We start from the raw sequence: 20,993 nt of genomic DNA on the forward strand, positions 1-20,993 counted from the left end.
CGCGAGTGTCGTCATCCCTGGTTAACGTGTCTGTTGTTTTTCTGCATGTGGTGACAGTATTATTGTACACAGCACGCAACAGTTTGCCCAAGGTCTGTACTTCACGGTTTCAGGTTTCTTGACATGGACAGAGAATACAAACAGTGTGTGCAATACTATGAAATGCTTACGTGTGGTTTAACTCTAGACATCACAATTGAAAGTGAAGAATAGGGTAGAGAAAGGCAAACAACCCGGAGGATATTCATGGTGTTTGGATGTTGCACTTTCATAGATCAGGAGACTTAATAGAGTTCTTAGTTTGTTTTAAGAATCTTGGATGTTTCTCCTAAAATTCCTTAGGAGAAATCAAAATGTTTGCATTTAAATAGAAATTTCTGACTTTTGAGTGCAGATTTTGATATATAATGATTATAATAATAATAATGGTCATAATAATAATAATAATTATTATTATTATTATTATGACCATTATCATTATTTAGTGCTGTCAAATGATTAATCATGATTAATCGCATCCAAAATAAAAGTTTTGTGTGTGTACTGTGTATGTGTATATTTATTATGTATATATAAATACACACACATGCATGTATATATTTAAGAAAAAGATGTTATGTTTATATATTAAATATATATACAGTGCCCTCCAAAAGTATTGGAACAGTGAAGACAAAATTGTTCTGTTGGCTGTGGAGTCAAGACATTAGCAAATATGATGAAAAGATGAATATGAGACAAAACTACAGAATGCCACATTTTATCATTAGCCATTTCAACACATACATGTTTTACCAAATAAAAAGAACAGTACTTTTACAGCTCATCCCACTCATTGATGTGAGCATAAGTATTGGGACAGTTGAACATAAGGCAGATATAAAAGATTAAAAGCTATTATTTAGTTGCAGATCCCTTGTGCACAATCACAGCAGTGAGTCTGCGTCTCATAGACATCACCAGACTCTTGGTCTCATCCTTCGAAATGCTTTTCCCAGCCTTTAATGCAGCCAATTCCAATTGTTGCTTGTTTTGGGGAGTTTCTGCCTTTACTCTCCTCTTCAGCTGGTGAAATTCATGTTCAATCGGATTTAAATCTGGAGATTGACTTGGGCAGTCTAAGACTTTCCATTTCTTTGCCCTTATAAACTCCTTGACTGAACTGGCAGGTGTTTTGGGTCATTGTCCTGATGCAATATGAAGCACTTCCCAATGAATCTGGTGGCATTTTCTTGAATATTGGTAGGCAAGATGGTTTTGTACTCTTCCAAATTCATTCTGCTACTGTCATCATACATTAAGTCATGAGTAAAGTTGAGAGGGTCTGTTCCAGAGACAGCCATGCATGCCCATGCCATGACACCACCTCCACCATGCTTTACAGATGAGGCTGTATGCTTGGGATCATTGCAGTTCCCTTTTTTTCTCCACATTTTTGTTTTCCCATCACTTTGATAAAGGTTCATCTTTGTCTCATTGGTCCATAAACACAGTTTTTGTGTTTTGGACTATTTTTTCACTATTCACTATTTTTGGAGCTGGTCAGAGGTTTGTATCGTGCTGTGTAGCATCTGCAATTCTGTGTCAAAGTCTCCTGAGGACAGTAGATTGTCAGAGCATCACCCCAGCTTTCTGGAGGTTGTTGGTGATTTTACAGACACGTCTTTTAGGATTCATTTTCACAGCTTTTATGATTTGTCTGTCATCAACTACTGTTGTTTTCTCAGCCGATCAGGTAGTTGTTGGTTGCTTGTGTCGCTGGTGGTTTCCAAACTCTTGATTTCTCCATGCCCTTTGTTTTTGCTATAGCTCTAATTGACTTCCTCTTTTCTTTTAGCATCCAAATTACTTGCTTTTCTCTCAAAGTCAGCTCCCTCATCTTCATCCTGGTTTGTGTGTCATCTACTGTTCCAATATTTTTGGAGGGCACTGTATATATATATATAAAATATAAATTATATGTAAATACATTGCAAATATTTTCAAAATATATACTGTATGTGTTTGTATTTATATATATATATATATATATATATATATATATAATAAATATACACAGCACACACACATATATTATCTAAACAAAAACTTTTATTTTGGATGCAATTAATTGCGATTAATTGTTTGACAGCACTATTATTATTATTATTATTATTATCAGTGCAAACATAATTTTAATAACATCAATATTAATATTATTCAACACCTTCTCCACAATTTAGGGTCACATTTTGCACCTTTTCCACAACTTCACAACAGAGAGACAATTTTGGACAGATAAAACTAAGAAGATGTGGGAAGATAGAAAGATAAATAGATAGATAGATAAACAAAAAACAACATGCATTAAGTAGAAGGAAATAGTACTGTCAAAATATATGTGCTTTTAATTGTGATTTGTGCTAACGCATCACACGTTTCCTTTGCTCTCCATTTAATTTCATTACTTTCTAGAAAGTTTGAGAACTCTTTAGTCATTTACATATGTCCTAAAGAGAGTGTGTCAGCTTCTAGCTATAGAACAAATTTAAACTACTGTACAATTTCTTGGCTGCGACAGTTTATCCTCATGACACAAAGACGCGGTGCAGCACTTTTATAACATCATTTATCAGGCTGTCAGTCAAATCCACAGAATTGTTTAAGAGCAGGTCAATAGCAGGTGTTAAATGTACTAAACGTCACTCATATTTCCCTATTGAAAAAAGCCTCTCAGCTGAAATCTTATCAAACTAAATCTAATAATGGTGCTTCGTGGTGCTCTGGAAAAGACTGAGAGGCGAATCACTATGTTAGTCATTGTTTTACAAACCATTTTGTTTAGTCTGTCTGTTTGTAAGATGCCTATGGTATTTATATCACTAACACTGGCATGTGATTGGCCAATCGTGACAATTGGCCAACTGTTGCTTCATCTGGCATGAACAAACTCTAGTTTGTCTTGTCATGTCTAAATTTGATAGTTAATTGAGCGATTGACTCAACATGGTGGTTTTTAATGACTGTGTGTTGGTTTAAAAAGGGAAAATGAGAAACATATGAATGTTTTTCTGCAAATTAGACATCTGCCTCTGGTAGTTTTGGTATTTTTAGCAATATTTGTGCTGTAGTTTGTTTTTAAAGGTGCACCAATTAAACACACATTCACCTGCTCTGTAGTGATGCTGGTTTGTATTCACAAGTAAGTAGGTCTGTTTGTGTGCCTGCGGATAAAACATCCACCTGCTGTGAGACGATGTGAGTTTGTCAGGTAAACTTTTAACTCAAGTCTAATGAAAGACTGCTCCATTTCTCTCTGTTTCTTCGTAGGATGAAAGGATTTGATTTACATTTAAGTAGCATGTAAATGCCATGGTATAGAAATATAGTAATCATTCTATATTTGATACAGTCCTTGTACCTTGCTGCCGCCACAGTACTCTTTTCTTTTTTTGGATGGATGGATGGATGCTGAAGTCTTTTGTTAGTTGTTGTATCATTTTTCAGTTGGCTTTTGTTTCAGTTTTATCCTTACAAATGTATTTGATTATTATAGTATAGTATAGTATTATTATAGTAAGATTAGTTTCCGTTCTTTGTTATAATTTGCATCATCTCTTTTAAAACTTTGAGCGGTAACCATAGAAACAGGCAAGCAAGGGTTTTGTCTAAAATTATCACTGCAGTGTTATTTATGCTACTTGTTTAAAACATTTCTTTTTACGTATTAATATAACTCGCTTTAATTATTTTTAAATAATTTGTATAATTTTTAATAAAAATGCATTTATTTATATTGAAATCAGTGTTGTTTTAGTATTATTTCAATATTATTATTTTAAATTAGCTTTTGTTTTTATATTTTCAGTTTTCATTTGAATTTTATTTTAAGTTTTAGTAAATTGTGCTTTTGCCATTTTCATTAGTTTTGGGGAGGTTTCATTTTTCTATTTAGCTTTAGTTGTAGTAATTTTAGTACTTAAACATATTTTATTTCACTTAGTTGCCAAGTTTTATTCAATATTCATATATAAATATATATATTTGTTTATTTTATTTCAGCTGTTTTTCATTTAACAAAAATTATTTTTTAGTAGTTTTATTTAACGATAACAACACAGGTTGACATGCACATCTCTGATTGTTAAGTACTAAACTGATGATATAAATATATCAGATATAAAGATCCTGGAGTCCAGCATCTGTTTTTATAATGAAATGCTTCTATATTTCCAGGATGTTTAATTCTGAGAAGAGCTTCTTAGCATGAGCAGAATTACTTTGCTGAAGTAAAAATAACATTTGTTTTCATTGTCTGAGCATTGCAGGTATCATTGAAATAATGTACAAAAGACATCAGTGCAGGGGCTCTTTGCTTTGTTCACTGTGGATTTTTTATATGCAAGGGTGTACATTCATAAAAGTGGATAATTCCAGCTGCATTAAAAAGATAATTGTGTATGCGCATTTGTACATTAGTGAAAAAAGTCTTTGAAGGATAGAAGTACAGTCTGTTTAATAAACTGTGCTTAGGCTATATCTAATTTTCACAGCATGTGAGTTTTTCGAGCATTGTAAATTTGTGGAAAAATATGAATGATTGACACCCATGTGCACAACAGTACGACATATTGAACAGTTTGTGCTTGTTTTTATTCATGGCAAATTAAATATGGCATTTCTCATGTGTGGTAATGATAATACCTGAGTAAAATAAGAGTAATCCAGTGTTTTAAAGGTACAGCCTCCAGAAAACAAGATTGACTTTGATAATAGTAAAATTGAGAGTTTGTTCATCAACCTTCCACTGCAATGTCATTTCTTTCTCGACTCAGATTATGCTTTGTGCTTGACAGAAGTATGTGGTGGAAATGAAAAAAAAAATAATCTTTTGATTAGATTTTATTAGGGGAAAAATTCCAGTCATAATTTAATAATTAGTGTAAAAATTGGTATAAATAAATAATGAAAAGATAATTGTGACTTTTTGTCTCACAATTTAGACTCACAATTTTTCTCACTTTTTCTTCAAATTCTGAGTTTATATATCACAATTTTTACTTTTTATCTCTGAATTTTAAGTTTCAGTCTCGCAATTTGTAACAAAAAAGTTTTTTTTTGTTTCCACTGTTTTAATAAAAAATAGAAAAGGTAATTGACAGTTTTTATCTCAGAATTTGCATCTCACAGTTTGAGCTTGTCTCGCAATTCTTCGCAATGTCTTCACAATTGAATTGAATTGAATTCTGACTTTTTTCTCAGAATTGCGAGTTTATATCTCGCAATTCTCAAAAAAAAAAAGTGTAAATTGTGAGATATAAACTCAGAATTGTGAGGAAAAATATCTGAATTGTGAGATAAAAAGTCACAGTTACCTTTTTTATTATTAATTTCTTTTATCTTATGGTGGAAACGAGCTTCATATCAGAGTTTTTAGAATATGATATTGTACAATGGATATTTTCATACTTAAAGATTGAAAGTCTGCATGGGTCTGGGGCAAGAGTGAAATAAAATCTATATAGAAAAAGAATCTGAAAATTAGCTAAAGTAAAAGGCAAAAAGTTTTAATGTGAGCGTCATATAATAGAAAGTTTAAATTCGTCAGTAAGTTTTCATAAAAATCAATCCCTAGGCCATTAAAGTGCACATAGTCGGAAAAACACTCATATATTTATGCTGTTTTCCCCCTCAAGTTTCCCCCTCAGTCGTGATTCAGAAGAAGTCCAGCACCCCAGAACAAAGATCATATCAAAGCTCTGATCTAATTTGGAACTCCGTGTTCATCCTGATCCACCTGAAAGAACCAGCCGAGCAGAATGCTGAGGTCACAATAGAGACACACTCACATCCATATTTGATATAAGGATCAAGCAATGCACATTGACAGAGGCAGTCATCAGGAATCTCAAGTGAATATATAAGTGGATGCAATCAAAGGCAGACTATGAGGCAGGTTATGAATGCAAGGCTCCTAATATTTTTTCAGTATAGTATTTTTACAGTATTTTATGCTTTTAGAATGAGGCAAAGCAGATTATCGTGAGCGTGTGTGTGTGTGTGTGTGTGTGTGCGTGCGCGTGCATGTGTGTTTGTCCTCGTATCTCGTAATCATGAACAAATGGAGTATAATTGAGCGTGGACAATCTGATGAATGGCCTTTTGAACTAACAGTGCTGTAGGAAGCAAATGCGATTATTGTCTTACAAGTCTCCATTTAGGTTTTATCAGATCCTGTCCATTTGAATGATGACAGAAGACATCATATTTAAATTCTTCAAATTCTACTTGATTAATCTTTTTAAGCATTTAAGGATTCATATTTTAAGGATTTATATATTAAATATAGTGTTTTTTCTAATACAAATTATAATGAAGTCACTACCAAAATTTCACTAAAAATCTCTAGAATGCTGATTTGATGCTCAAGAAACATTTCTTATTATTATCAGTGCTGAAAACAGTTGTGTTGCAAATTATTTTTATGGAAACAGTGATACTTTTTTTTTTTAGGATGAATATAAAAAACAGTATTTATTTCAAATAGAAATCTTTTGGAAATATCTTGTATAAATGTCTTCACTGTCACCTTTGATCTATTTAATGCATTCTTAAAATAAAAATTAATAAAAGCTGAAAAAATGATAACAATATTAATTTCTTTTTTTTAAATCTGACACTAACGGTAGTGTAAATATATTAAAATATATTTTTTTAATTATTAAAAATGTTTCATTATATATATATATATATATATATATATATATATATAAAAAGAAAACCTCTTAACTATGGTAAAATCATATGTATGTCTTCTTGTAACTTGTTGCTTTTTTATAACCAAATCACCATTCTGTTCCAGATACTCTGTCTGTTCCTCGCTGGTCTCCTCAAATACCTCGCAGAGACCTCGGCAACTCCATAAAGCACAGGTAAGTTTTGTGCAGATGTGAATGTGTGGTAGTGGTTACAAAATGTCAAGCCAATTAACTTGTGTGGTTGTGCAACTCCAGTCATGCCTGCTCAAATCTGATGACATGATTACCCCAAATACCACCAATCCCAAGCCAAACAAAGAGCCTGCGTTTGTACTTAGACCACGAAACACTGTACTTTTGTGATCAAAGTTATAAGGGTTTTAATGAGAGCTGAGTGTAGCTTAGCCATCAAAACATATGCCGAGTTCAACAAGGCTAAAACATTTCCTGAAAATTTCATTTTCCTGGTACTTTAGATGTGGAAATCAACGTCTACATGTCATCATAGATGGACAACTGCCAGATTCAAAATGCAAGCAGATAAACAGATCCAAAAAATTTAAACGCTCATATCAACTTCAAACTGGCTGTGGTGATGTGAGCTGCGTACTAAAGCCAGCCTCCTCTTTTATGAGACAATATGGCTTCAATCTAATGAAGACACTTTGACACTGTCAGAGCCCATTAGTCATATTCTATTAACTGTCAGCTTCTGTTCATATCAGAAAAATAGATTGGCAAATGCACAGTGACCCTTCAGAGGAACTCTATTGCAGAAGATTTGAATGGCTCTTTTATTGTGGAGAATGGCAAATGTGACTACATGTAAACAAAAAGAGTTAGAAGAAATGAAGAATACAGAGAGTACCTTCCATGCAATTCTGCTGAACAATCGCCGATGCATCTGTACGGCCTTTGTCCTCTCGTGTATTTGTCAAGTGCAGAAGCGCAGTTGAGTGCAAAGGAGAAATTGAGAGATACTCGGTTACAATTAAATTACTCTAAATTGAGAATTACTGCCAAAGTGCCTATCTTTGGGCATACGCTGCACATATCTGTCTCTCGCTGAAAAGGTTACTTGGCAAACGTGATCGCTGTTGTGACACATTCGCTCTTTCATCTGAAGAGTTTAGGAGTGGTTGTCAAAAGGTCAGAACCATCTGCTGATAGTTTGACAGCGAAGCAAAACAAACCCATATGGGCTCATGCATTTTAAAAATGGATGAAATTAGAGTTTTTTTCTGAGGAAATGTCTCAAAAAAGGCTCAGTAATGAATCAAACCACTTATTTGTGTTTGTGCAGGTTTTCCACAAAGTATTGGATGTCGCAGACGTGTATCGTGTGCGGGAAAGGAATGCTGTTCGGCTTAAAATGCAAAAACTGCAAGTAAGTGCTAAAACGTACACACGGAAGCCCATTTCTGCCACATAACAAAAAAGTATGGCAAAAGTTGAAATTATGAGATACTACGTCATAATTATGAGATAAAAAGTTGAAATAATAATATAAAGCAGTTATAACAAAAAAGTTTAAATTATGACAAAAACAGTTATGATAGAAAGTTTAAATAATTATGTAGTCAGAATTATGAGATAAAAAGTTGATATGACAATTATGACAACGGTTGAAATGATTATGTAGTCATAATTATGAGATAAAACATTGAAATTATAAGATACTAAGTCATAAATATGAGATAAAAAGTTAATATAAATATAGAAAAAGTTGAAATAATTATTTAGTCATTATGAGACAAAAAGTTGAAACTATAAGATACTAAGTCTTAATTATGAAATAAAAAGTTGAAATTATGATAAACAATTATGACAAAAGGTTGAAATGATTATGTAGTCATAATTATGAGATAAAACGTTTAAATAATTAGATATTAAGGGCCAGTTTTACGAACAGCTTGCGCAAGCGCAAACCATCTTTTGGCGTTAAAATAGTACTTTCATGTTTTAGTAAAGACGCGCAGTGAAGAATTAGCACTGAAAAGGCGTGGACACAGTTATTTTTGCATTTGAACTTATTGAATATGCATTTGTAGATGCAAAATTTATGGGAGGAGAGAATTCAAATGAAACGTTTGTGCTCGTCAAATTACTGGCATTTGCGCCATTATTTAACGCCCCAAAAAAAGCATGTCTTAAACTATTTTGCTCTTGAAATGGCTACAATTATTGTTGCTGGGAGGAGGCACTGCAGAGTACAGAGAGCGCATGGTAGAAGGGAGAGGATTTTTCCAACACATTATCCGAATTATTTTTAATTTGCTTCAGGAAATGAAAGATGACTTGGAACCCTCAACTAGGAGTCACGCAATATTCTACTAACACTGTCAAAACCTCTAGCAAACCTTCATTTTTTGTTGTCCAGTTCTTCTTTTCAACTTACTGTGACTTCTTTATTTCTTTATTCTTTAGTTGTGACTTGTTAAATTGCATTGGTCAATATGTAAATGAGATGTTGTGTCTGCGCATTGTTAGTAAATCACCTGCAGAAATTTCCCCTCCCATCGGCGCTTTTCTGGTATTGCGCTCTCGCGCTAATTTGCCCTGTTTTGTAAAACTGGTCCTAAGTCATAATTATGAGATAAAAAGGTTGAAATTATATGATGCTAATAAAAATGTGAAATTATGACAAAAAATGATGATATACTAAATTATAATTATATAAACAGTTTAAATTATGGCATAATGTTTACATTATGATTACATTTACATTGCATTTAGTCATTTAGCAGATGCTGTTATCCAAAGCGACTTACAAATGAGGACAATAGAAGCAATCAAAGCCAACAAAAGAGCAACAACACGCAAGTGCTATGACAAGTCTTGGTTAGCCTAGCACGAAGCAAGTTTTTTTTTTAAAGAAAACAAGTAGATAGAATATAGAAAAAAGAAACCTAGTGTTTTATGTGTGTGTGTTTTTTTTTTTTTTTTAAAGAAACAAGTAGAATAGAAAAAAGAAAGCTAGTGTTAGTTTTTCAAGAAAAGCTAGCAGTTAGAGAATAAATATGCAACTGATAGAGGGTGAAGTGTATTTGGGTTTTTTTTTTAATAAAAGACAGATAGATAAAATAGAATTAGAATAGAGAGTGCTAGAGTTAGAGGATCAAATAAAGATGGAAGAGATGTGTGAAGATGGCTAAGGATTCAGCTGCTCGGATTGAGTTGGGCAGGTCATTCTACCAGGTGGGAACAGTTAATGAAAAAGTCAGTGAAAGTGATTTTGTGCCTCTTTGGGATGGTACAATAATGCATCATTCACTTGCAGAACACAAGCGTGTACAGGGCACATAGGTCTGAAGTACTGAATTTAGGTAAAGGGGTGCAGAGCCAGAGGTGGTTTTGTAGGCAAACATTAATGCCTTGAATTTTATGAGAGCAGCTATTGGTAGCCAGTGCAAATTGATGAACAGAGGTGTGACGTGTGTTCTTTTCAGCTCATTAAAGATTAATCTTGCAGTGGCATTTTGGATTAATTGTAGAGGTTAGATAGAATTGGCTGAAGACCTGCTAAGAGAGCAGTGCAGTAGTCAAGTCTGGACAGAACAAGAGCTTGAACATGAACAGAGTTGTGTTGCATGTTCCGAAAGAAAGGGCCTGATCTTCCTAATATTGTATAAAGCAAATCTGCAGGGCCAGGCAGTTTTAGCAATATGGTCTGAGAAATTCAGCTTATCATCAATCACAACTCCGAGGTTTCTGGCTGTTTTTGAAGGAGTTATGGTTGATGAGACTAACTGGAAGGTGAAATTGTGATGAAGTGATGGGTTTGCTGAAACTACAAGCAGTTCTGTCTCAGACAGGTTGAGTTGAAGGTGATGGTCCTTCATCCAGCAAGAAATGTCTGTTAGACATGCTGAGATGCGAGTAGCTATCGTCGGATCATCAGGATGGAATGAGAGGTAAAGTTGAGTGTCATCAGCATAGCAGTAATATGAAAAGCCATGTTTCTGAATGACAGAACCTTGTAATGCCATGTAGACAGAGAAGAGAAGTGGTCCAAGAACTGAGCTCTGAGGCACTCCAGTAGCTAGATGTTGCGACTTAGATACCTCACCTCTCCAAGATACCTTGAAGGACCTATCATAGAGGTAAGACTCAAACCACTGGAGTGCGGTTCCTGAGATGCTCTTTCTCAATAGGGTTGACAGGAGGATCTGGTGGTTGACCATATCAAAAGCAGCGGACAGATCCAGCATGATAAGTAATGAAGACTTGGAAGCCGCTCTTGCCAGTCTTAAGGCTTCAACAACTGAGAGCAAGGCGGTTTTGGTCGAATGTCCACTTCTGAAGCCAGATTGGTTGCTGTTTAGGAGGTTGTTCTGTGTGAGAAAGGCAGAGACTTGGTTGAACACAACTCGTTCAAGTGTTTCTGCAATGAAGGGTAGAAGGGAAACCGGTCTATAGTTCCCTAAAAGAATTGGGTTAAGAGTGGGTTTCTTAAGAAGTGGGGTTATACGAGCCTGTTTAAATGCTGAGGGAAAAACTCCAGTGTGAAGGGATGTGTTAACGATGTGAGTGAGTGCAGGTACAACTGTAGGAGAAATGGCTTGAAGGAGATGAGATGGAATAGGATCAAGCGGACAAGTGGTAGGATGATTAGAAAGGATGAGTTTGTAGACTTCTGAGAGAAGGATGTGAACGAGTGTATGTTTACTGGTAAGATGTGTTTGACAGTTTGTGGTGTGGAGAATTGTGCAATGAGGTTTGTAATTTTATTAATGAAGAATGTGGCAAAGTCGTCAGCTGTTAGAGTTGATGAAGGAGGGCAATGAAGGAGGTTTTAATGAGCATGCGAGAGTTAGGTGAATTGTTAATTTTGTCGTGATAGTATATCCTTTTAGCAGTGGAGACATTAGCAGAGAAGTCAGAGGGGAGTGATCGATATAAATTAAGGTCAGTAGGATTTTGTGATTTGCGCCATACCCTTTCTGCAGCCCTGAGCTTAGAATGATGTTCGCGGAGAACGTCAGATAGCCAAGGGGCAGAAGGGGTGGTACGGGCTGGCCTGGAAGATAAGGGGCAGAAGGTATCTAAACAAGACGTCAGAGTGGAACAGAAAGTATCAGTAGCACTGTTAGCATCAAGAGATGATAACTGTTTAGGGGGAGGAAGCGAAGATGAAACCATAAGAACAAGAACAATTATGACAAAAAGTTAAATGATTAGAACAAAAAAACTATTGAGATAAAAAGTTTAAATTATAAGATGAAAAGACTAAATTACTGCATAAGATAACTAATAATTATGACAAAAATACTTTTAATGCATAATTATATAATACTTAAAGTAATATATAATAATATATAAAAACAACTTTTAGCAATGTACTCTATCGTTGTGTTGCGTTTTGCATCAGCAAACAACACTTATGTTTCCATAAAGATCAAAAGATGATAAAAAAGTTATTTTTGTAATTCTGTCTGATGCTGAAATTGCAGACTGAATCACAGCATGTAGACTATAAATGTCAAATGCTAAATATACACTCCACTATCTATGATCATTTCTTTAACCATCTCTCTTATAACAACTCAAATCTCAGAAAACAAAAATTCCTAACATTTCAGCTTTGTAAAGATGTGTTTTGATGTTTTTGTTTGCATCACGGCCTCTTTAGAATTCAGTGCTAGACACTTTGTGCCTGCAGTAGTGTCTGAACATTCAAATTGAGCATAATTATCATTATCATTAAAAGATTATTTGAATAAATTACCTGCCTAATAGTTTCCACTCTACCACCCTTGACTATGGCATCTTGTTACTAAGATACTTGCTGGCTTTTGACACCCTCAAAATAATGGCTGCATATTAAGTGTTTGTTTTGAATATTCATTGATTTGCTTTTACAAGAGCAAACTAATAAACATTTCTGTCATGCTTTCTTTTGTCAGATTGAAGTGCCACAACAAATGCACCAAAGAAGCACCGCCCTGTCATTTACTCATATACCACAGAGGAGGTAGGGACTCAGTCAGAGGTATTTCAACTTTTATGTTTTCTTTCTTTCTTTTTAAAAAACTCCATTAATGCTTAAAACAAAAAGTACTACACAAGGCAGGCCATTAATTATGGTTCAAATATGATTTCAGACACAGCAATGTTCTTATACACAGCATGTTTTCAACCTCATAATTCCTTTATATTCGGTTGGACATATTTAATTACACGCTTTATCTTTTTCAGAAAACATTGCGTTTTGAAAATTGGTTTCCACATAAGAGAATGTGTTTAAAGGGAATTGAATATATTTTAAAAAACTGTCATAGTTAGTGTCTTCACATCTGCTTTGCATTAATGTACTAAACAGTTTGTATTGTTCTTTGTTAAACATTAAAATCTCCAGTATGCACTCATCTTTTCCTTGCTCTCTTTTTCTGTTTTCACCAACTTCATCTTTCCCTCATTTCTGATATTGCAGATCAAGGAACATCTCAAGGTAAGGGAGCAGGTTTGTGCTCCTCAGTATTTCCAGGTTTGTGCTCCTCAGTATTTCCTACTTCATACCTTAAATTTTGTCCTGGAATGGTTTCATATGTCATGTATACTACCGTTCAAAAGTTTGGGGTTGGTAGGATTTTGAAATGTTTTTAAATGAAGTCTCTTTTTTTTTTGTTATCAAGGCCGCATTTATGTGATAAAAATACAATAAAAACAGTAATATTGTGAAATAATATTACAATTTAAAATAACCATTTTCTATTGTAATGTATTTAAAAAAAATACTTTAATTTAATCTTGTGATGCAATGCTGCAATTTTTAGCATCATTACTCCAGTCTTCAGTGTCACATGATCCTTCAGAAATCATTCTAATATGCTGATTTGCTGAAGAAACATTTCCTGTTATTAATTCTGAAAACAGCTGTGCTTAACATAAGAAAAAAAAAAAATTCAAGACTGTGATGAATGGAAAGTTCAAAAGAACAGCATGTATTTGCAATAGAAATTTTTTGTAACATTATAAATTTCTTGACTGTCACTTTTGAACAATTGAACAATTGTCTCACTGAACCCAATCTTTTGAGCTGTAGTGTATGGTATATTACAAAAATGAGAATAATATAGAAAAAATGTCAAGCCAATTTTGTTAGGCTGATTTAATGTGAAGCACTTTCAGAATTGGTCTGTTAGGAAACTTTAGGAAATGATATGGATTGAGTTGTGATAAATACTACTGACAAATTGAATTTAATGTGTCTTATTTTCATGGTCCAATTTAATGGATCCTTAATATGAAATTATATGCTTTTATGCATACGAAATACACAACGATTTGTTTTTCTTTGCTGGAAAAAAGCGAACAATGATATTCTATACAATCTGGCTGTTGCTGTCGAATTTCCATGTGTGTCATATATCTGATATTTCTCATATATACTGTACATAATACATGGTTTAGTGTCTCCTCCATTAAAATGTGACAAGACTTTTCAGAGTTTTTCTGTTACCGTGACAACTGCCTCTTGTTACCGTGGATACTATGCTGTTTCTCTCGCCCTCTCAGCTCGTCAGCTCGTCAGGACCGAGTCGGTACCATGTGACATAAACAACCCCCTCAGGTACTCAGACCTCCACATTAGCCAGACTCTCCCCAAGACCAACAAAATCAACAAGGTAAGATTAGTTACGTTCCATTACGTCTGAACAAACACAACTCAACCCTGTTACATCCCTCCATGGTCAACATTATTACAAAACTATCTCGGGCAGATTGGTATTATAAGTCCTTCCTGTAATCTTTAGAACAACTTGTTTGCTTTCGCTTTTTATTCAAACAACGTGGCATGAAAAGCAATTTTTGCAGACCAACATCAAATAGCCTTCCTGTCATTTTTGGAACACATGGTTTTCTTATATGTTTATTGGAAACCAAGGCACGACAGGATGAGTGTGACATTTTTAACTCACCCTGTCAAGTCTACTTTAAAAAAAAACCTGTCTGGAGATCCTTGCATTCAATTCCATTCCATTACGCTCCATCTAGATGTTTTTAAATGCAAGAACACGTCCTGTGTGTGTATGTGTGCGCGCGCGCACTTTATGATGGCATAACCGCTGCTAGAACTTGTGTGAAGGGAACTGACTTCATACATCCACTAAAAATCACCTTCAGACCAGTTGGTTATATGTAACTAAAAAAGAGTGTGTTAAAAAAAAAAAAAAAAGAGTATACTGCTACAATGTGTTTGATATTTCATTTCTAATATATCTATCAAAGTTGTGAATTTGTGGAATAATTGTGACAAGGAATTAATAATGTGTAGTTAACTTTAGGGTTACTATAGTTAACTAAAACTAAGACTGAAACTAAACTAAAACCATAAATAAAAAATCTTGTTACTTGAAATAAAATGAATGTTAATTGAAATAAAACAAAATATAAAAACTAGCTAGTTGCCAACATTTCTCATTTTAATTTAGTTTAACTTGATGTACTAAAATAATCAAATTAAAATATCATAAAACATAAAATTGACAAAAACTATATAGACATATACAAACAAAACAGCTAAAAATGCCTTAACCAAAGTGAAAAGTGAAAATATAAAAATAAAAACTGATTCAAAATATAAATTTAAAACTATACTTTAATAATTCGATGATACTAAAATATAATCGATTCACTTTACAAATTTAAAAAACAAAGGTGATAAATATATAACTCAAAAATTAATAATTTGTCTAACTTGTAAAAATTTTATTAATGTATGGAAGTCTTTGATATTTATGTTTTTGGCTTCTTTTTTGTACAGATTGAACTTAAGAGTGTACGTGACAATTAGAATTATGATGAAAAAATAGTAGATAAAATAAGCTAAGGCTTCAGTCTACACATTTTTTAGTTATATTAAATTATGGAAAATTGTGTGTGAGGACTGTCTAAAAAAAAGTCTAAAAAAAAAATCTTAATGACAAATGCAATGACTTTTTAAGTGTGGATTAAGTGATATTTTTTGCAACCAGCCATATGGAACCATAAAATAACTTTTTTTGTGGCTCTTAAAACAATGTCATACCTGGGTTAACCCTGACCTAGACCTGACCTTAACTGAATTTAGAAATTGCCATTTTATTGCCTTTGCTTCTTAGACAAGTTTAAGGTTTCTATGTAACAGAAACTGAACAGCAACAATATTTCATTTATGACAGTGAATAGAAAAAGTTCATATCCTTATCATCTGACATTACAGATTTAAAACTTGTGAGCTAATTGTTATTGTTCATCTCTTAATTTTCAAATGCAGTTGGTTTTATATTGCATTATATTTTATAACTTTTGTTTTTCCCAAAACCTCAGACTCAATTTGTGACACTTGAGCAGCAAAAATAGCAGTCAAAAAGCCTTTTAATGACTGGCAGAGCATAGAGTCGTGACGTTTTTTTGGCTTTCTGTTGTCTTCTCAAATACATATGCCACTCAATCATGCTTTATGACAACACTGCTGGCTATTGATGTGCTCCTCTTTCTAACACGACGTTGGGCAGTTTTTCAAACATAGCACGGCTGTCCAGTTTTCAGCCCATGGGAGCTCAGGTCTACAGCCGGCATACCCCTGGTTTTTGATTAATCTTTAACCGACCGTGAGAATGAAGCCGGGTTTACTGATGTCTGACCGCGCCGGTAATGAGCAGAGAGTAGGGAGTGTTTTTGTGTGTTACCAAAAGTCTGTCTGTCTCTGTTTCAGGACCACATCCCTGTGCCGTATCAGCCCGACTCCAGCAGTAACCCCTCCTCCACCACCTCCTCCACCCCGTCGTCTCCTGCTCCCCCTCTGCCGCCCAGCGCGACGCCCCCATCTCCTCTGCACCCTTCCCCGCAGAGCGCCAGACAGCAGAAACAGTCCAACCTTACAGGTACCAACACAAAACATTTTCTTACATTATACTTTGTTAATAATTCTGTAAAAATGTGCCTAATTTAATTATTCCATAGAATTTCAAATAAATAATTTTGACCCGGAGATTATTATAATTTTTTTTTTTTGCTGAAAATGCTAGTTAATATTATCACATTGGATTAACACCTACTGATTTGCTCACACATGGTATCTTCACACAAAAAATGAAATGATAATTATTACCATCATCATATCATATACAGTCAATATCAATCTATTTTGGTCTCAAAACTATAAAAAATGATTCTACAAATTTATTATTATAGTGTATGTAACCTTTGTGATGTAAGAGCAATAGCATGATACTTTAGGTATAATTAAAAAATTATTATATTGTTAATTGATGCAAGCGGGCTACGGTGAATCATCACATCATATTGAAAGTGAAAGAATATGAAAGACTTGCTTAAAAGTATATTTAGTATTAAACATACATAGTATTAAATGGTTAGTACAGTACATTTATGTATTACAGGTGCATCTCAATAAATTAGAATGTCGTGGAAAAGTTCATTTATTTCAGTAATTCAACTCAAATTGTGAAACTCGCGTATTAAATAAATTCAATGCACACAGACTGAAGTAGTTTAAGTCTTTGGTTCTTTTAAATGTGATGATTTTGGCTCAAATTTAACAAAAACCCACCAATTCACTATCTCAACAAATTAGAATACTTCATAAGACCAATAAAAAAAACATTTTTAGTGAATTGTTGGCCTTCTGGAAAGTATGTTAATTTACTGTATATGTACTCAATACTTGGTAGGGGCTCCTTTTGTTTTAATTACTGCCTCAATTCAGCGTGGCATGGAGGTGATCAGTTTGTGGCACTGCTGAGGTGGGATGGAAGCCCAGGTTTCTTTGACAGTGGCCTTCAGCTCATCTGCATTTTTGGGTCTCTTTTTTCTCATTTTCCTCTTGACAATACCCCATAGATTCTCTATGGGGTTCAGGTCTGGTGAGTTTGCTGGCCAGTCAAGCACACCAACACCATGGTCATTTAACCAACTTTTGGTGCTTTTGGCAGTGTGGGCAGGTGCCAAATCCTGCTGGAAAATGAAATCACCATCTTCAAAAAGCTGGTCAGCAGAAGGAAGCATGAAGTGCTCCAAAATGTCTTGGTAAACGGGTGCAGTGACTTTGGTTTTCAAAAAACCCGATGGACCAACACCAGCAGATGACATTGCACCCCAAATCATCACAGACTGTGGAAACTTAACACTGGACTTCAACCAACTTGGGCTATGAGCATCTCCACCCTTCCTGCAGACTCTAGGACCTTGGTTTCCAAATGAAATACAAAACTTGCTCTCATCTGAAAAGAGGACTTTGGACCACTGGGCAACAGTCCAGTTCTTCTTCTCCTTAGCCCAGGTAAGACGCCTCTGTCTTAACAAGAGGAATACGACAACTGTAGCCAAATTCCTTGACACGTCTGTGTGCGGTGGCTCTTGATGCCTTGACCCCAGCTTGAGTCCATTCCTTGTGAAGTTCACCTTTGCTTGACAATCCTCATAAGGCTGCGGTTCTCTCGGTTGGTTGTGCATCTTTTTCTTCCACACTTTTTCCTTCCACTCAACTTTCTGTTAACATGCTTGGATACAGCACTCTGTGAACAGCCAGCTTCTTTGGCAATGAATGTTTGTGGCTTACCCTCCTTGTGAAGGGTGTCAATGACTGTCTTCTGGACAACTGTCAGATCAGCAGTGTTCCTCATGATTGTGTAGCCTAGTGAACCAAACTGAGAGACCATTTTAAAGACTCAGGAAACCTTTGCAGGTGTTATGAGTTGATTAGCTGATTGGCATGTTACCATATTTTAATTTGTTGAGAGTGAATTGGTGGGTTTTTGTTAAATGTGAGCCAAAATCATCATAATTAAAAGAACCAAAGACTTAAACTACTTCAGTCTGTGTGCATTGAATTTATTTAATACGTGAGTTTCACAATTTGATTTGAATTACTGAAATAAATGAACTTTTCCACGACATTCTAATTTATTGAGATGCAACTGTATATCAGTTTTAATGAGTTAGTTAGCATAATCTACATTGCTGTGAGAAAGGCTAGAAAACCATCATTATTTCACAACAGGCACAATTGAGCACAGGTACTGTAGCAATTGTACTGTGCTGAAATGTGTTAGTTGTGAGCAACACATTTTCACTCCCAACCTGTCATGTTTATGCTTGGTCAGGACCCTTTGGCGTCACTTTTTGACTCACAGGGTACCCCTTTAGCATCATTTTTCAATGTGCTTTTTCCTTCATTGCTTTAAATAAGAAACCCTTGTCGTCAATATGCCAACACGAAAGGCTGGGAATTTTATCGTCATGATTGAATTATATATTGGATAATAATATTGCTATTATTGCATATATGTTGGGGTGTGATTTTTCAATGTAATAACAGTCATAACAGTTTTATTTATTTAACACTATTTACACATTTACGAGCACGTAACCAAACCCCTGCCCCTAACCCTACCATTTGTCAATAAAACACAAGATATAACAGGCAGATACAACTACAGTCATAATTTATTAAAAAAGTATTAATATTCCTAGTCTTCCGTCCGCCGTAATGCTCATCCTGTGTGCTGCAGTCTGAGAACAAATTCAAAACATGCCGCCAGAAGAAGCCTTACGTCAGCCTTGGTTGTGAAATGCTATTGGCTCTTGTGTGTCTCGTGACCGATTGCGTCATGATTGCATTTCAGTTCTTGCAATAAATACCTGTTACTGTACTTATATTTGCCTGTTACGTGTTTTATATTGTTCAGAAGTGGGTAGGTTTAGGGTAAAGGTCATTGCACACTGAGACCGAAATTTTCGTCCGAAATTTTTGCACGTTAAAAAATAAATACGACCTCACGTTGTGTCAATCACGTTTACACACTGCCTCCAAAACTTTTGTCAGTCATAAAAAAATTCAGATCAGATTCGATTTTCTGCTTTTTCGCATATCATTTTGATAGAAAAGGATGATGACAAATACAAAAAAAAATTTTGGACTCAGTGTGCAAGGACCTTAAGTGTGGGGTTATGTGCTCCAATGAAAGTATACATTTATATAAAATTATTTCAATTTTTTTTTTACAAATGCATGCAAACCATTAATTTAAGACAAACAACTAAAAACAATAGAAGACCCTGCACGTCGAAAAATGACGCTAAAAGGATATGCGTCGAAAAATGACCAAGCATCAATATGTGACGAGTTGGGAGTGAGAACGTGTTATTGTGAGCTCTAAACGATTCACCGACTCAGTGAGTTTGATTCAGACTGCTAGCTCGCACTGTTTTTGAATCTTTTTGACCGACTCATTAATAAAAACAGATTATATCAGACAAAACCGCTTATACTGACACACACAAAGGCTGCATTTACACTGCAGGTCTTGATGACCAATTCCGATTTTGTGACTATATCCGATTTTTTGGACGACGTGCTTACATTTCTTTTAAAAGTGACCCGTATCCGATGTGTGCTTTTACACTGCACTTGGTGAAACAAGCCAAAAATAGCATATGACATCACAAATCAATTTGAATAGTACATTAAGTTTAATTTATTGACATGTAATTCATATAGAAACGTTTTTAATGCAATAGTTACATCTATACATCAAAATAATTATATATCCTAGTACAAATTCTTCAGGACAGTGATACGCAGCTCCGCTGAAAGCTTGCGAGTGGAATAATACTCAGGTGGTAGATATTAAGCTGTGTTATTTTAGTAATTAAAACTAAATGCGTTCATCAGTGATTGTATATCAAAGGCAGGGACATGTTTGTGTGCATTTTATTTTGTGGTTTCAATGGAACGAACTGGACTGAAGCGCTCGTCTGAGCACGAGCCGCCGTCACTGACAACAGCACTCAGTGTGATTTCAAAAGCAACACATTTCAGCGTCAGACCGCCTTTTATTTAACACAAACGAACGAAATTAATACTCTGCTACTCAACTAGAGATGTTTCATTTTTTACAGGTTTGTCTGTACCGCGAAATGTTTCAAAAACCTCACTTTTCAATGACGTAGGAGTCGCATTTACAGGGGAATATCCGATCTGACCGCTTACACGGAAGGCGCAAATGCACGTATCCGATTCAAATCTGATTTATTTCCACATATGAATGAGGCCTGAAACCGATCGGAGAATATCGGAATCCATGTGATTTTTTCCTGCTTACACGGTCGTGCCGATCTGTGCCACATGGGAGGAAAAAATCGGAATTGGGTCACTTGAACCATGCAGTGTAAATGCGGCCAAAGTTTTCTCAAATGCTGACAACGGCAACCTGACTTTAAATCGTTGCACTTGTGCCATTTTAATTA

The 20,993-nt window shown here is 34.8% G+C and overlaps 1 protein-coding gene across 1 annotated transcript in view; it reads left to right on the forward strand.

Moving 5' to 3' along the window:
- ksr2 (kinase suppressor of ras 2) overlaps positions 1 to 20,993 on the forward strand; it is a 108,346-nt gene that overhangs the window by 55,284 nt on the left and 32,069 nt on the right. The window contains exons 7-12 of the mRNA XM_058775850.1: positions 6,842 to 6,911; positions 8,041 to 8,124; positions 12,644 to 12,729; positions 13,171 to 13,188; positions 14,256 to 14,365; positions 16,438 to 16,606. Of these exons, the coding sequence (XP_058631833.1) occupies positions 6,842 to 6,911; positions 8,041 to 8,124; positions 12,644 to 12,729; positions 13,171 to 13,188; positions 14,256 to 14,365; positions 16,438 to 16,606 (537 nt within the window). The remainder of the gene's footprint in view (positions 1 to 6,841; positions 6,912 to 8,040; positions 8,125 to 12,643; positions 12,730 to 13,170; positions 13,189 to 14,255; positions 14,366 to 16,437; positions 16,607 to 20,993) is intronic.

Source organism: Onychostoma macrolepis, chromosome 05 (genome assembly GCF_012432095.1).
Source record: "Onychostoma macrolepis isolate SWU-2019 chromosome 05, ASM1243209v1, whole genome shotgun sequence".
NCBI classification, from domain to species: Eukaryota; Metazoa; Chordata; class Actinopteri; order Cypriniformes; family Cyprinidae; genus Onychostoma; species Onychostoma macrolepis.